The 17719-nt window shown below is 33.1% G+C and overlaps 2 protein-coding genes across 2 annotated transcripts in view; both read right to left on the bottom strand.

Moving 5' to 3' along the window:
* Positions 1-3942: 3942 nt before the first annotated feature.
* Positions 3943-10506, bottom strand: LOC108909550 (acyloxyacyl hydrolase). Its single transcript, XM_018713926.2, has 12 exons — positions 10356-10506; positions 10144-10294; positions 9144-9279; positions 8936-9090; positions 6753-6844; positions 5932-6095; positions 5698-5799; positions 5443-5636; positions 4721-4893; positions 4548-4666; positions 4244-4408; positions 3943-4153 (listed from the first exon to the last, which is right to left on the bottom strand). Exons 1-12 carry the CDS (start codon positions 10444-10446, stop codon positions 4022-4024), a joined length of 1674 nt encoding a protein of 557 aa, XP_018569442.1. The 5' UTR covers positions 10447-10506; the 3' UTR covers positions 3943-4021.
* Positions 10507-13952: 3446 nt separating this feature from the next.
* The window catches only part of LOC108909536 (cytochrome P450 4c3-like), a 13606-nt gene continuing 9839 nt past the window's right edge, over positions 13953-17719 (bottom strand). The window contains exons 17-22 of the mRNA XM_018713911.1: positions 15179-15248; positions 14998-15124; positions 14790-14945; positions 14504-14735; positions 14232-14411; positions 13953-14173 (exon numbers count right to left, since the gene is read on the bottom strand). Of these exons, the coding sequence (XP_018569427.1) occupies positions 14007-14173; positions 14232-14411; positions 14504-14735; positions 14790-14945; positions 14998-15124; positions 15179-15248 (932 nt within the window). The 3' untranslated portion in view covers positions 13953-14006. The remainder of the gene's footprint in view (positions 14174-14231; positions 14412-14503; positions 14736-14789; positions 14946-14997; positions 15125-15178; positions 15249-17719) is intronic.

Here is a 17719-nt window from a genome sequence, read left to right as displayed (position 1 = left end):
TGGTCCTCTAATGGTTTCGGTCCCCCTCGGACTGCTCCTTTCTGCTGTAAGGTAGTTCCGCCACTGTAAAGGGCGTTGTGTATACGCGTTTTCAAACTGTTTCGAGGTAGTTACCATTTGATTTAACATACTAAATAAGAATTTAGGATTACTTTAGGGAGTATACGAAACCTACAAAACGTCGAGACTTACTGTATAACCATATTATAATTTTCAATTACCTAAGTTAAATTACTTCACTTAAATAAATAAACCTTCACTGAAAAAGTATTTACTTAATTCAAGGTGACTCAAAATAGTCTCTCTTTTTCTGCGACTTCGTTTTTTAAGATAAACAATAACCATGTGTTTAATTTCTAACCATCTATGTAGATAAATGTTTCTAAATCCATGTCTAACTTCAGAAAGTGGTTCTTGAATCAGTTTAGGCTAAAAACTTAAATGATCCACTAGCTGGGTGAGATATTACCTACAAAGTATATTTTAGTGTGACGTCACATATTTAGGCAACCCGTAACGAATTGTCATAGTTGAAATTGTACAGACCGAATCTGACCCTTGTGTACTATTTACATAGATACTATAAAAATGAGGAACCTTAAATTAATTAACACCCAACACGTGTTTCGTGAAATAGATACACTAATGTGCTTAAAACTTACAAAAAACGATATAAAACAACATTTGCCGTGTTATTCCTAATGCGCATGCTCGGAAAGAATAGCCTCATACCTAGGTAAGATCTTGTTGATATCTCGCTGCTGTCATCTTTAGCCTATTTTCTCTTCTTTTGTTTATTTTTGGCATTTTCTACTTTTACTAGGTATTTTTATTGTTTCGTTTGGTGTTGTACTGTGTCAGTTTGTTTATCGGGTGTTTTTTCTTCAAGTGGTTTATTATTATAGACGTACTCCTAACCATAATTAACTTTCACGAATGATATCCAATTACTATAAAAGTCAATATTGCTCTATAATTTGAAATATATAAATTCTATAATTCTTTTAGTTTGTCACTTGGGGTTTGAAACGTCTTAACTATTTCAAGTACTGCCAGAATATCGCGATATTTAAGGTCATGATGAAGAAGACATTTTTTTGGCCCAAAGTAGGTACATAAGGTCGAAAATCGATCTAGTAAAATATTGAGAAATTCTTCATGACAATGTGGGGTTACCTATTATTTGGCGTATATGACGTCACTACTAAAATGTATTGTCAATTTTATTCAATGCTTACTGTAAAAAAACATTGATTTGCACCTAAAATGATACTAATTTAAAAGCTTAATTCGCCTAGTGCGACAGTAGTCATTGCTTTTATAGTACCAACAGGTTAGTAGGTTGCTCTCTGCCAGTAGGTACAATGCAATGCTTTATGCCAGTTCGCGCCATTATTCTATGGCTAGAAATTGGCCTCAATGATTTGGGATCGAGGGGGATTATCCCTCTTTATCCTGCCTCATCTCGTGTAGGCCTGGACAGCCTTCGTAGGTGGGCCCCATCCGTCGTCTACCCCGACCGCAAATGCGGCCGGTGTAGGCGCTTTGTGGGACCTCCTTTTGTCCTGGCTGGGCCCCGCCGGCTAGGGCCCTTTCTTCTGGCGCTCTTCTTGCTTCGCCGGCTCGTCTGTGTAAACCCCGGGGGTAGTGTCATGTTTATGTGTGGTATGGTTGGGTAGGGTAGTGCGGCTATGCAGCCTGGGATGCGCTTTGCTAAGGTGGCCCTTAGGCTAGCGCGGGAGGGGGGGTTAAGGAGGGTATGGGGGGTGTGTATGTATGTGTGTCGTTGTCTTCGTTTCTTGATCCTGGCTGTCTCTGAAACAGAAAAGGTTAGCGGGCAGGGGGCTTTATGCCAGTTGGCATTGATCATCTTACTCATATACAAAAAGTGTCGGCAAATTGCTACCAGAGAGTCTGACGTCTATGTCTGGTGATTCTGCTGACGCGATATATTGTTAGAGTAGTTCCGATAATAGAACTTTATTGGCTCATTCTTTTCTTGGAATTCTATCTCAACAAATATCTACGGACTGCAAATGCCTTACATTTTGAATACCGAACTCTTTAAAATTATCCTAAGCAGCAACATAAGTTATGACAGGCTTAGAAAATACTTTGTATAGTATCATAGTATGTAATAACAATTAACAGATGACTTTTTGTAAAATGTCGAAATCAAGAAGTTGCTGTTATCATTGGTAGTCATATACCTTTTTTAGATTATAGTGACTATAGATGCTTTATCGGTATAGTAATTTTTTATTGCAATATTTACATTTCATTTATATTGCATGGAAATCAGATGTAAAAAAAAATTAAACAAAGTTTATTCGGAATCTACGACTTAATTTTGCCTAATAAACAAACCGCGTTGGTATTTGCTGAAAAAAGAATTCACACCGCTCTTTGACCAAAACTAATACGTAGAGTCCTTGAATGATAATAATAGCTAGAAAGGTAAGTGTGAGTACAACTTTTTACAAATAGAGAATTGTCTGAACTCTGCAAGAACATATCCTTAATTTTACAGAGGCAGAGGATACTGTATTTATAATAATATAGCTACCATATTATGATTCGTAGTCTACAGAGTTAGACTGTGTACTATGATATTAAAAAATATATAAATATTTAGGAAGGAAATATAACATTTGGTTGCATATTATAATTAGTCATTCCTAAAATGACCTATATGTCTCTATTAGAAGTTTAAAAACCTTTTATGTTTTTTCATGGAAAATATTGGTAAAACGCAAATAAATAAAACGCGGTTTCATGAAAATTTCATCAGTTCTACTTGCTAAGAATAACCAGTCAACCAGAAATATCACTTAAAAGTAATTGGATTGTAAAACATTTTTGCAAGTAAGTCGAAACAACGTTATAGACGATTCTGCAAAATATGTCAACATCTCATACAAATAATTTTACCCGTTTCATTACAATTATTTTATCTCCTTGCATTCGTTTGCAAAACTGTGGATTCGTCTTTTATTTATTAGAAGGCTTTATATTTCGGGTAGGTACATTTTTATTTAAAAACAACGATGTCTAAGTTCATTATTCGATACCACTGTACTTTGATTAAGTAAAGGGTGTTCCAAAAGTACCGCAGAATTTGAATTTTACACCATTTTTATTCCGAAGAGTTGGTAGTATTGTGTAGGATCTCATGTTGTAGTAAACACGTTGCAGTTAGACAAATTGGAGCGCTATAAGACTGATGAGCGAGTGAAGATTGTGAAAATCCACTACAAGTACGGAGAGTGTAGCTAAGACTGTGTCCAAATTAAGCGGAATTTTCGGTAGAAGGAACGCCCCGAATGAAGCAACTGTAAACAGATTAGTTACCAAATTTGAACAAAAAGGTTCGGTAATGGCAATGTCTACCCTTTAAAAACATGTAATAACATTACCGACATTTTAATTAATAAAATCTTTTTCCCTCATATGAAACCTGCGTTTCTTTTGGAACACCATTTACATTTACTTGCACATGGAGCACAGTTTGGCTAATAAGAATGCCATTAACTTTTTGGGAATAGTTATGGATGAAGGGCTATGTCATACTGATGGGAACTAATAAGTATAAAACCGGTCTATGCCTGGTGGTTCTTTTTTTCTTAGCTGGTGACTAGATATTGCGAGAACGATTTAATGCTGCTTGGGACAATAGCTCTCAAAGTAGTTGTTTCCCACAATATCATTAACAATTAACAAATATTTAACATAATAGTAGGGTTTACTGAAGTCTAGAATATGATTTCTGTTTTCGGGTGGCGCAGTTACAAGTCTGTAATAACCTTTAGGTTTGTACTTCTGGACATACAAGATTTGTTACTTCATCTACTTACAGTACCATCATTCTAAATCGACAGGGAACGAAGGCGGAGGAAAATAAATCATAAGAGGTAAAGAAAACAATATGAAAATATATTTCATAATTTGTTATTAAAACGATAACAGGCAATAAATATTATACTAATATCAATATTTAGATTATTAATTTATTAAATTATTTTTAATGGCCTCCTTGATCACCGAACAAGGATTTTATCAATTTATTGTTCTTGTTTATAGAACCTAAGACGTTTAATGGAAGGTCCTTTATTATTGATGACCACACCTCCTCAGTTAAAATTGGCTGAGCTTTCTGAAAAAAAAAAAATAAAAAGCTGATCAGACTTTAATCCGTTACAATTTTTAAATATTAACAGTAAATAACTGATAGCTCATATTTTACCTGATTTGGATGGAGACTATCCACAGCTTCCAATAGATCTGGTACATTTATTTTGTTCCTAGCCATAACCTCGTTGATAGGATTTTTTATGAAGTGCAAGTCAAAAAAGTCGAATTTCTCATTTTCAGCTATATCTTTGAGAACATTCGTCAATTCGTCAGCTCGCTGAAATAAATATATGAAAAAAAACAGTTTAGATGTAAAATGATGTAAAAATGATGTAAAAAAATGATGTAAATGAATGATGTAATGAAAAATGATGTAAAATGATTGTAAAAAAGATGTTTAATTGTTTCCAATTTACCTGGGACGTAAGTTGTCTGGTGAGTTCATCAGGATTTAACCAACCATTACAGGGCCCTATCTGCATGCAAATGAACCAATTGTACATGTCCTTGTAATGAACGTTTTTGTGTAACACTCCTGGAAATTCGATCTGTTATCAAAATTATAATAAAACACGCTTCAGCACCTTACCAATTGGATGTAGTCTTTCTGCCATAGCGTCATAGATAAAGTCGGCATCTACTAAGCCTATTAATATAACGTGACTCTTTTTGGGAAGTTTTCCGTTTAGTACCTTTAGCGCATCCATTACATTGCTTCTGAATTTAACTGGATCGGTCATCGAGGTAGTAGTGTCCTTTAAACTTAAACCAAATACAAAGATTTAGTGCAACTTTTCCTTAGGTTTTGACAGAAATATAGGTTAAACTCCAGTGCCAAAATGGTAGGCAATAGAGTCATAAATAAAACAAACTACAATTTTTACTAGTTCTTAATCTGAGGCGTGTCAATGCGGGTCATAAGCGTATTTTTTAATCAAATAAATAATCGAGTTGTAATTCGTAAATTTTTGCACAGCATTCGTTGTTGCATCAGCGCACTCATCAGCATCGTCAGATACCTCTTAAATCAACTGTTAGAGAGCGAAACTACAATTCTCTGTCATTTTTGACAATAGTGCATGCCGTAGCTGCCAAGTGTGTATGCGCTTGCGGCTAATGTGCGCGGTTGTTTGTGGTTAAACTAGCCTGTCTAGTGCCGAGGTATGAAAATTACGAAAAATGAGTAAAAAAATAGTTTTCACGACATAATTTGAGACAATTGAACACTATATTTGTTGTATACAGTCTCTATGCTGAGAATGAGTCATTGTCATCTATTTTGACACTGGAGAATAATTAGTAATTACCTACTTGTTGCAAACGTCGTTCCCTTGCATGGCGTAGAATACTATGGCTGGATTGTCAGTACTCTGATTCCTGGATACCGCATTTGCGTGGACAACTCCATCGTAGCTGGAAGCTCCATTCTGGGACAAGTTTTGATAGTCGCGGTGATTGCAACGGTTTCTTTTTCTTAATCGCATGTACAACGAATCGGTTGGACCCTAAAATCAATAAAACGAACAATTGGCGTTTCATGTGCAGTGAAATTAATGTTCACAGTACCTTAATTAAAATATTTGGAGGTATGTGTTTGTATCCCGTAACGAATCCAAATTGGGGCCAGTCCAGTTCATCTAATATGACATCGCTAGCGTTAAGGCTTGGCTAAAATAAAAGAACAATAATGGAGGAACAAAGGAAATACAACGTATTCCAATGAGTAAGAATCAGAACTAGGTCGTAGGTGTTGCAATTTAGATGTGTGGAGATGATGTCTTAAATAACACACGTACTTACCCAATCAAATTCTATAGGGTTTATCCACACCTGGGGCATATGGAAATGTGCCCCGATAGAGTCACCTATGTAGATTATTCCTTTAGGATCAGAGTCAGTACATAGTAGTTCTTCCCACGATATTTTTGTTTTATTGTCGATTCCATATATCCCATTGCAGTTAGCTGGAAACAATGTTATTCAAATAATGTAGGGTGTAACAGACACTGTCACGACAAACTTTCACTAATGAAAAAAAATCTACATTTGTTCCTAAAAATAATTCCGAAGGTTTTTACCATCCTTCAATAACTGGAAGTACTTTCTTACTAAGAAATAGAATTTTTGATAAACTATTTAAGAACTATATAGACTTATAGCTACAATAATCCCTGTACCTATAGTGGTTTTAAAGAAAAACTAACCAGTGGCGGGGATATTGAAAACAAATGTATGCGTAAAAGAGTATTCTTTTACAGATTTAGATGTATCCTTCCATTTCGAACTTTTATGTTGAGTTTCTTTTATTTATAATACACGTCTCATGAGTAAAAGTCCAGAAATCATGATAGTATTACTATTTAATATCAAATAACTTTTGTTGAAACTCCTCAGACCTTTCTGAATATCGACGCCATTGATTAGTTTTTGTTCACTCAGTGATTGAAGGATTGTAAAACCTGTAGGAATCGTTTTTGAAAAAAAAAAAAACTGCTTTTGTTTTTCGTTTGTTTGACAATCAGCTCCGAAAGTTTGTCATCTTTGCGGTGCTCCTATAACTATGAGATATTGATATCGATGCAATAGAATTTCGAAATACATGTAGAAAAAAGTAAACTTACAGTCGTAGATAATGTCAAGGTCGTATGGTGTTCTACCCGGATGAGCATTGGGATCGTTATCCATGCAATCTCTTCCTTTCCAATCTGCTCCTCTAAAATGATTAGCTTTAAATGTTAATTCATTTGAGAATATTGTACTGATTAGCACATAAGGTGAGGGCGTTTCATTTAAAAATCCTATTCTTAAACCTAGAAAACTAAAGTTTATTTCAAATGACATGACTCTTTAAAGCAGTAAGAAAAAAATCTAATCAAAATCTGTTTCAGTAAATGTATATTTCCTAGGCATCTATTTTTTAGAATTTATGCGCAATTTGCAAAAATTTGATCCTGCGTCAGTCGAAATTGTATTTCTGTTTGGCAAATTGAATAATTTTTAGGTAACACCACAACAAAATATTAAGTTAAATCTGAGGAGCGTGCAAATTATTTTATTGGTTCATTTACGTCCATCCATCCTCCTTTGAAATAAGGACTTTTTATAACCTAGAATAATAACTTTAAAAATTAAAAAAAAAAACAAATGATTTTCGGTCAAACAGGATGCGGAAAAACTAACCAGTTTAATTTTCGCAACTTGTGAAATAAGTTCCAAACCACCTACAATCCAAAATAAATTTTGAAGAAGTTGAGTATATACAACACTATCTTCATACTACAAAATCGATACATTTTATTTTATTTATTTAAAAACTAGAAAACAATTGTCTTCAAATTTACTAAAAGTTTCACAATAAAAGTTGTTTACATTTTTTCCGTAGGACAAGTCTGCCACGTGCACACGTGGTATTCACCAGCTATGTAGCGTTAGATTAAGCGCTGTTGTCACGTTGTGATGGAACTCTCCAATATTAATACTCGCTGTATTTTGAAAACTGTTAATCTTACAACCCTGTAATATCCAACTTTTATGTTCATTTATGATTAGTCTATCTCATGCTGAAGTAATGGCAGTCAAACTTCTTACACCCTGTATAATTTATTATAGTATCTCACAAATTACTGGTTTTCTTTAAATTATCTATATTAAATAGTGTTATTCCTGTACTGAAAATTTTCTTTGGATTGCAGTCATTTCTACGGACTGCATATATTTTCCAGAATCAAAATACCTCTTCTGGTTTTGGAGACATCGGTTTGGGAAGTATACACACGATGTTTAGAAGCCTTTAAACAATTTCAATATCCTTCTTTCAACAGTTACTATTAAGGGTCACTACATAGCACGGAAGGGTGCCAAAAGGCTTGTAACACTGAAACCAAGCAGGGTGGTTTATAACAACTTCTGTTACCGTAATATCTGTGGTAATGCAATCATTGTTTAATCTAATACACATAGGTCAAACCTGTAGCAAAGATTGTTATTTTAAAGTCAATATTGTCAAAAACTAATTTATGTTCTAAAATAAGTCATAAAAATGACAAGTCAGTTGAGCTATCTAAAATCGTATCTATAAAATAAATTTTTTATTTTTAATAAAAAGTTTTTGTTATAATTTTAAAGTACTGTGGTTAGTTTATGAATCTCTTTGTCAATAACCTCTTACATTGTCCTAGTTTAGGTAAACTATACTACGGTGACTACATATTCCAAAGAGATAAATAATTGCACGCAGACACGGTATGAACATAAAAGTAGACATAGGCACATTTAGGAAGCTAAAAAGTTATAAAATTCTCAACAAAAAACAGTATGCTCTTACTATTTTTTTTCTTATACAGTCGATTGATTAACCGAATCAGTGCTATACGTCTTAAAATTAATTCGAAATAACATAAAACAGTAACAAAATTAAGCCACGAATGATACGCACGAAATTATTATACGATTCTGTGAGGAAACGTGTCTGGCGGATTATTGTTCATTCCCTTTCGACCAATAGTTTTCCATAGCCACGTCCTTGATCATTTTATAAGATTGGAATATACAAATTGACTTTACATCTGATACGATACGCGAACCTTTGTTGCAGTGTCAACTGTCCACTAGGAGACTAACGCGTCTTAATGGGTTTAGTCTGTGACATATCAACTTTTTATTTATGATCGACAGAGTATCTTCCATTTTCTATATTGAGGAGTATATAATATCACTTACAAGTAATAATAAAACGCAAACAATGAAACCTCGTTATTTATCCCGACACATTACGTAGAGATTAGATAAAAAAATAAAAGCCTACCGTGCAGGAGTTATCGTGCTGAATCCGTCCGAATCAAAATCGGCAGCGGCGTCTAGAGATGTGTAAGAATTGTTCAGAATTCTGCAAATGTCATCGATCACGGGCAACTCACACACGTCTATCTTAGGAAGAAGAGTGGAAGCATCGTTTTTTAACTAAAATAATTCACATAATTGGTTCAGCGATTGCTATTTTTCTGCTGTCATACCTTCTCTATAACTAATACGGCTTCTTCTTCAAGGAATGGAAGGGGGAACAGGTGACACAGTGGTTGCCCTGTGTCTACATTGCATGTTCCATATAGGAGGCAGAATACGTCTGGGGTTATCCTGTGCGATAGGTTGCTGAAAACAGGCATAAAGATAGACAACTATGAAATAATTAGTCTTAGTTCTTTGTGTCACCTTAAAATTTTAGCTAGGCGAAGAAATTTTTAAAATTTGAGGATATATGGTGGAAAAATGGGTATTTGGCAAGTTTAATCAGAAACATAAAATAGGCAGAAAGTAAACACTTTCTGTCTGTTTTGTGTTTCTGATTAAACTTGCCATTCCTTTTCCACTATTTATAACAAAAAACGTCTTGAGAAAAATTAATAAAACATACAAAATGCGAAATATACGTTGTGTAAGTTTGTTGACTTTCTTGCATATCTTAAAAACTGGTTGCCTATAATCTGTAATGTCTTAATCATTATTATGAGAACTTTTTTTGTAAATAATTTATTTGTACAAGTTTAGTGGTGAATTCTACATCACAAACCGGTGCCCGGAAACCCTTCGTTTTCCTAATACAGTGTGTTATAATATCATAAAAGAATCGATTTACATATTTAAACCACAAAAAAATATTACTTTTAACTTGTAACTTTTTATACAAACGTATATCTGTGTCATAGCTTTGTTATAAAGGGGCATAAGTCTAGGGGTAGACCTAGTAATTTGCGTTGGCAGTTTTTTTCTTCCAAGTTACTTCAATTTCAAATCCGTTTTTATGATACCACTACCAATGGTAGTACTAAAGGCTTTACACAAATATTTTCTTGCTTCATGTTGCCACCGTTGTCAAGATAAATGATAAAATGTTTGACTATTTTCATTAACACCTTGTATATCTAAAATTGTAATACATATTTATACTTTCTTAAAAAGACAACAAAGGAAAATAAGTACGTGTACTTACGTTTATCATTTCATTGCAGTACTTACTCAGCTATGGTTTCTATTTTGGTGACTATCTCTAAACATTCGTCCTGCGCGAATTTTGGCAAGTAGTTACATAGTCTTATCGTTGCATTTACTAAGCTTTCTTCGTGTATCTCTGCCACCTGCATAGCTACACCTGTTAGCACGGTACACACTAAAAAAATAAACCAAATAACTTAACATAAATAAAAATAAAAAAATACAATTCACTTTACCTGCACAGCTCATGCCCCCATTGACCCCCCGACACTGAACTAAGGGCAAAATTGTTAGGGGCATACATATGGCTACTAGTATTATTTTCATGTTTTGTTATAAAAATATAGCCAGTATTTAATTGAGGAGGATCTGGGTTTGAATGTCATGCTTTTATGCTTTCAATTTCATTCATCTGTGTGGTCAGATCGTTGGCGCAAGCGCTTCGCAATAATCGATTTAGTCACTCGTTATTCGCGTTAGAAGTATTCTGGGAAATTGTTGTTATTAAATATACACTGCCTTACAAAATTTGTTATCGTTATGTGATTTGTCATAAAGTACGATGATTTAACCGAACATTTTTATCAGTGCAAATTTTTGGAAAATCATTTAATTTTTTCGAACCAAGCAGAAATAGTAGTTGTGTTGCTTTTAGTTACTTTATCTGAAACAATATTACGTATATTGTTTGTTAATTTATATTTAAATAAAGCAATTAAAAGTACTGGTATTACTTTTAAGAGCGTATACTTTTGCAGTCGATGTTAGACGACGGCATTTTCTGTTATCCTGATAGTGCTATACTAGGATACACTAGTATCTTCTTAAATATTGGTATTAAAAAACTATAATAACACTTAAAATTAATTAATATAATATTGCAATTCAATTAAAGTACAGCTGTGGACAAAAAAGTGCACCCAAAAACGTTTAACGGTTAAGAAGTGCTGAAAAATAATTAAAATTTGAATTTGTAACCTCTAATTTATTCTTCATTTAATTTTCTAACATGAACAGTATATTTTTGACGTAATAATTTTAAGACCAAAATATGATTAAAAATTTGATCAATATGTCTTGGATCAAAGTTGTTTCATTTATAAATTATTACTTTAAATTGAATTTAAAGAAAATATTTATTATTATCGAAATAGTTATCTTCAAATTTGATATAATGTACAGGGTGATTTACTATATTTTAACTTTTTTGTTTTTAGAGTTATAAAAAATGTGAAATACAAAAATCGCACGATTTTTTAATGAATTTAAAAAAAGAAAATAATGTTTTTTATTAAGAAAATAAGATATCTTGTAATTGTTAGACCTCTTTCAGGCATTCTGCCTTTTTCTAATTACATAAGGATTTACAGATTTAGTTGTAATATATTTTGACATATCGGACATTGATACGGTCCAAAATGCGTATAGGTATTTTTAAATCCCACTAATTAGGTCGTGAAAATCCTAGTTAGTCATGGACAATGTTATATGGTAGGTCGTGACTGTGACAGGTAGTAATGTCATGATAATATTGTATATTATAATTGACAGTTTGTATATACAATGTGTAAGTCCCTCAGTTGGCACTTAGCAAGTTTCAGCTCAATATAGAGCACCAATGATTTGCTATTTTCGTAACTAGACTTCTCTTCATTTTAAATTATGTTACGCCACTGGTCAAAATTATATATAATTGTTGAAATATATAATTAATTTACAAAAACAATAGTCTTAACTTTCTCTAAAAATGCTTACAGTTTTACTGCAGTACCGATAAAATAAAGAATTAAATCCTGATTCACAAATAAAAACTTTTTTAGTAATATTGATCCTAAAAGATTTTAAACCAGTGGATTCAAAACTACAGGCAAAAAGATAAATTTTTTTTTTGTTATAGAGTATCGAAATTTAAATACACCTAACACCATCTAATCATACCTACCACCATATTTATTGAAAAAATTAATTCATTCAAGTTGATTGTCCTAAAAGGATTTAAAATACCAAATACCAAAAGCTATAAGAACATAACATTAGGTTAAGAAAAAATAAATAAAACAATTCATTTTTTCTCTTGTGTGATGTCGAATCTGCTCGTTTTAGAATCCAGCAATAGTCACCCAATATAGCTGGGTCCCAACCAACGTCGTTAACTGCAACTAAATTAAAAACTCAATTGCGAATACAAAGAATGTATTCTTGTGTGAGTGGTTTGTGCTTCTCATCTTTAGTGTCACATTTACAAAACAATTCCAATCCACTAAATTTTTTTCATTAAGATTTTTCCTTTGAAATCGTTCACCAATTTCCTTTTGAAGGTTAATAAAAATGTCCTTTTTGCACTTATTCATGTCTTTAAGTGTTCGCACGTTGTTAAAATTTCTGACACCATAGTAACGTTCACAGTTAGCAGATTAAATGAGTATGATTTTTGAAAACCTTGTACTATTGTAGTATGTTTCTTTACCCTAATTAAAATTAAATATTCTACAAAAGGAAGGACACAATGGTAGGCACATATCGGTTCTGACAGATTAGAAAATGTGGCAGACTTACATGAAAACCTAACCACCAATTCTCTCTCGCTAGTTTATTCCGCATAGTGACGTCAGAAAGCGTTTTGCGCTTTCAGATGAATATTGACACTTCTGTTTTGTTTTCATATAACAGGTGATTATTTTTGTGGAAATACTGATTATAATAATACTCGAAGCTACCACTTCTCAATTTAATAGAGATATAGGGGAGAATAAGGACTTTTTGAGATACGACAAGAGGTATATACCTTACATTAGTAATGCCTTGATCAAAAGCAGTTCTTTGGGGCCAGGTTTTTACAATTTTTTTTTGCAAGACCTTAAAAAGGTTCTACCTCAAGATTCTATAGACGCATCAGGTCACATACATAATTATACGAAGATAATGGCGTGTCTAAAATATTTGAAGCTATGGAGGGTTGAAATGTTGCAACTATAGATTTGGTCCTAAAACCCTTCTCCCTCTTAAGGCGATATTATCACATTTCCATAGATCTGGGGAGAAGTAAATTGTTTTTTATTTATTTTTTTAATAACAAATATAAAAATAAACAAGTTATTATAAAAATAGTATGTCATTTGTGGCATAGTTCCAATTTTCAATTTATTTATTTGGGTATTTTACCCCTTTGAAAAAAAAAATTTAAATGAATGAAATAAACCCTTGCCCCAATCATATTTTAGTTTCAAGATTTGTTGACATTTTTGTCCCCTCCATTTCAATATACGCTGCATGTGTCATGATAATAAAAATTATATATTCTAACAAATTTAGTGCAATATACGTATGTATTTATTTGCAAATGAAACGAAGTTTTATCTTAACCTGATGAAATTCATTATCGTTTGGGATCAAGGACATTTTCGCTCCCATCTAAATTATTGAAATTACATGGATATCATTTTCGTCACTTAGTTATTTAAAAAAACTAATTATGCAAATTATTATTACACACCACTACAGTATTGACGTATGTTTATTATAAATTAGTTTTAAAAATGTATTCCCGAAATAGAAACAACAAGATTGTAAGAACAAAGAGTGTTGCAAAAACATTTTCTTACCAGTAATTTGTTTAATATTTAATGCAAGTGAATTAAAAATGATTAATTTAAACTACTTGGTAATCTTTGTTAATGTTAATTTTGCTGCTCTTCACGTAATATCCTTAGTAAGCAACAAATGTAGTAGCACTGAAAACAAAAACTAAAACCATCTCGAAAGAGTAATAATGATGGAAAACAATTAAAAAATTGTACAAAAAAATAATTTATTATTCAAAATACCTACAAAGTTGCATCGGATGTAAATAACTACTATGAGTTGAGAGGTAGCAGAAACGTTGCAATTTACTTCTTCCGTCTTCTGATACGAATGGGATATATTTCATCTTTAGTTCTCACGCTGATATCGGTCTTCAACCGTATGTCTTCCAATGTGCCCTCAGCTTCAACCAAGTAATTTTGAAGTATCGTCACGAGGACTATTTTCATTGCCATGTAGGCATATGGTTTACCTAAAAATGCATTTCGTTACTATTTGTTAGTACACCTGCAAAGTGTATAAAATGTTACCCAGGCATCCTCTTGGTCCTGCACTAAAGGGAAGAAAGGCATAAGGATGCCTTTTTTCCAGTGCTTCCGGAAGGAAGTGTTCAGGATAAAATTCGTTTGGTTTCATCCAAAGTTTGCCATCCCTATGAATGTTTTGGATGGACACAACCACTGTACATCCTTTTGGTATGGTCCATTCATCTAAAAAATCAACAATGTAATGTTCACAATCAACAACGATGTTCTTAATTACTGCACTAAGTCTAACTGTATAAACTATGTATGACCTTCACCTAACTGGAAATCTTGAGATGCTTCCCTAGCAAGGAAAGGTGCTATGGGAAATAGCCTCAGAACTTCCTTAATGACCATATCCAAGTACACCAGTCTGGCAAGATCTCCTTCCTCTATATCTCTATCACCAACCACGGATAATATCTCTTCTACAACTTTGCTTTGGATGTTAGGGTATATTCCAAGCAACATCAAAGTAAACGATGATATTGTACTAACAGTATCTTCAGACTAAAAAATTGAATATTGGAGTTGATACATCAACTGATATTTATAATAGCATACAGCAGAGTATAACGTTGTGAGATGGTGGACCAATTCCTCGTCAGTAGCAAAATTAGTCACGTCGTCTCTTATATCCAACATTTGGTCCAATAGATTTCGAAACGATAGATCGTTCTTGGCGGTACACACGTGGGTTTCTTTGTTTATTCTGATCGCCTAGTCAAATATATCATATTAAAACAAAAATAACACAAATTACTGTTCTTACTTCACGGAAAAATCCATGTATGACTTGTTTCCCAGTTTCCTCCAGTTTTTTATATTTGGTGAATCTAAATATCCAGTCTACTTGCAACCAAACTTTGACCATTCGCGCATGAACGACTGTGTACATTCTTAAAAAAATCGGTTATACCATTTTTTTATATAATTAATTTTAATTGTTTTACCTCGTCAAATTTTCTAGCAAATTCTCCAACTCACCCCCTTGCGCATTTGTTTTTATTCCAATGATTGTCTCTGTGGAACACATATGTAATTTTTGTAGGGTGCCAGTATATTTAGTACGAAAATTCAGGAAGCCATAGAGGAAATACTCAAATCGTCGCTTGAAAAAAAAAATGGGTGTGTTATTCCTGTTTTAACACTCTATAAAAAAATTGCGAGGTTTTGAATTTAAGGTTAGTTAACACTTCTTCTATGGGTTCCTAAATTTTCGTTGTTAAAATTCGGGACACCCTGTAGTTTTATAAGTACGACAAATGAAACACTATCGATAAAATTGATTTGTATTATACAGGGTGTTAGAAGTTTGACTGCCTTAACTTTAACAGACGATAGAATACATTAAAACAAACAAAAAAAACCTTATATGACATGGGTTCTAAACTCAACCATTTCCGAGAAAAAAATTATTAAAATCTTCAACTTGATACAAAAGTTCGATTAATTAAGGAATATTGACATAACTGCGTGCATAGAATACATAAAATACAATCTCGATCACTTTTTGAACTTCTTTATGCTTAATTCTAAAAAACAATTAATATTGTACTAAATTTAAAATTCAATAAAATTCATATGGAGCAATGTGACAACGGCGCGGTGGTTTATTAATACGAGGTACTAAGGTGCAACAACCACCAATACGCAATTCAGTTGGTATCTGGATTCTACCGCGTCGGAGTGTTTTTTGCGTACCACTATTTCCTTTTCTTGAAGTGTTTGCCAGCGATTGCGCGAAAATTGGATTCGAAGGTGTCTTGTGTGTATGGAAAATAGTGGTGCACATTTTGAGCATATGTTGTAGTTTGTTTTATACTTGTGTGTTTTAAAATTACTGAATTTTGCTTTTTGATAAGTACCTAAATTATTTTTTCCACAAAACTGTTAAAGGTGGGCTTTTTAATTGTCATTTTTGATGTTAAAAATGTCATTTTTTGACACGCGTGTTAAAAGTAAGTTACTTTTAACACTAGTGTTAAAAGTAAATCAAAGTTTATTTAAATTTTGTTTTGAAAATTAATAAAACGTTTTAACAAACACATGAACAACTTTTTATTTTAAATAAGTACAAACCAACATTTTAACTAGTTATTACTATTAACATTTATAGTAAAATTAGAACAATTTGAAATTGTAATTCCCTGCGGAGTCATCATACTTAAGTTGGTTTTACTGTCAACATGTGTGACACATCTATTTTCTGTAGAAATACTACTGGTAGTACTGGTGGTCTTGCTAGTAGTTGCAGCAGTAGGAAGTATTTGGCACGCAATTTCCTTCTTCTGTTCCAGTGAATTTTCAATGTAGCCTTCAGCTACCGTCGAAGATTTCCATCCTCCATGTCTCTTGATGGTAGTAAGATTTGCACCAGAATCTGCTAACAATGTCGCCGATGAACGACGAAAACAGTGTCCGGTGTAGAGTTGAGGATTTGGTAGATTCAAGGACTCTGCAATGTCGGCAGGCATTTTACCAAACATGTTAATTCCGACTGGATTCTTCACACATTTATTCTTCATATATTTAAGAAAAAGTCGTCTATGGTCAGCGTTGGGTGGCCGGAGTGCCATATACTTTCTAAAAAAGTTTAAATAGAATTCACCAACAACACTGAAAGTCCGAGGCACTTTCGTTTTAGTATCTGGTATGGTCACAACAACCGAAGTGCCCAAATATTCGATATTGTCGATGGTCATCTGACACAATTCCTCCCGGCGACACGCCCCGAAGACACCCACTATTGCTGCGACTTTCATCATCAGATACTTTTCGTCTTCTGCTTCTGTGAGAAATTTGTCGATATGCGTCTTCGTCAAAACTTTTGACTTTTTTGCTTGATATCCTTCACCCTTCCGTTTTAAAAAAGCAATAAGTTTATAATGTTTGCTTATATCTTGATCTTGCTTTATTTTTAACATAGTTTTGATCATGGAATAATTTGACCACAGCGTTGACGATTTCCATATCTTGGCTTTTTCCTCAAAATATGCCAGTAAAACACTTTCGTTACATTTCCCAGGGACCTTTTTAATGTTGCACCATTCCGAAAAGCGTCTATAAGCGATTTCGTACTGTTCCTTTGATTTCGCCGGCAATAATTCCAATGTTGCTCGACTGGCGGCTTCTTCGATTTCAGCAGGGATGGATTCGTTACGCTCATTATCGAGATTATTCATTATACTTATAATATTACTAGAAAATGCTGTCAATATTTTTGCGTTTTTTCCGTAACTAACAACAGCACTGGTTGCTACGAAAATTTTGGTTCATAAACACTGCGATCTGTGTGGTATTTTTTGATTTCTTATTTTTATTGAGTTTAAAGTTCTTCCGATTGTTTTGTAGAAAAAATAGTGTATGATATACGTGTTAAAAGTGATTTTATTTTGTTCGTGAAGTTAAAAAACTCGCTACGCTCGTTTTTTAATCATCTTCACTCACAAAATAAAATCTTACTTTTAACACGTATATCATAAATAGCTATT

The sequence above is a fragment of the Anoplophora glabripennis genome, unplaced genomic scaffold (assembly GCF_000390285.2).
Source record: "Anoplophora glabripennis isolate ALB-LARVAE unplaced genomic scaffold, Agla_2.0 scaffold385, whole genome shotgun sequence".
Lineage (NCBI taxonomy): Eukaryota > Metazoa > Arthropoda > Insecta > Coleoptera > Cerambycidae > Anoplophora > Anoplophora glabripennis.
Note: the sequence above shows the minus strand (reverse complement) of the source record. Positions and strands in the feature narration are given on the sequence as shown.

What these genes read in the sequence shown, in the direction of transcription:
- LOC108909550 (XM_018713926.2), bottom strand. Translation starts at nt 10,446, where the DNA reads ATGAAAATAATACTAGTAGCCATATGTATGCCCCTAACAATTTTGCCC. An exon ending in TGGGGGCATGAGCTGTGCAG is followed by an intron (nt 10,295 to 10,355) that starts GTAAAGTGAATT and finishes TTATTTTTTTAG; the next exon opens with TGTGTACCGTGCTAACAGGT. An exon ending in CCGTATTAGTTATAGAGAAG is followed by an intron (nt 9,091 to 9,143) that starts GTATGACAGCAG and finishes GAATTATTTTAG; the next exon opens with TTAAAAAACGATGCTTCCAC.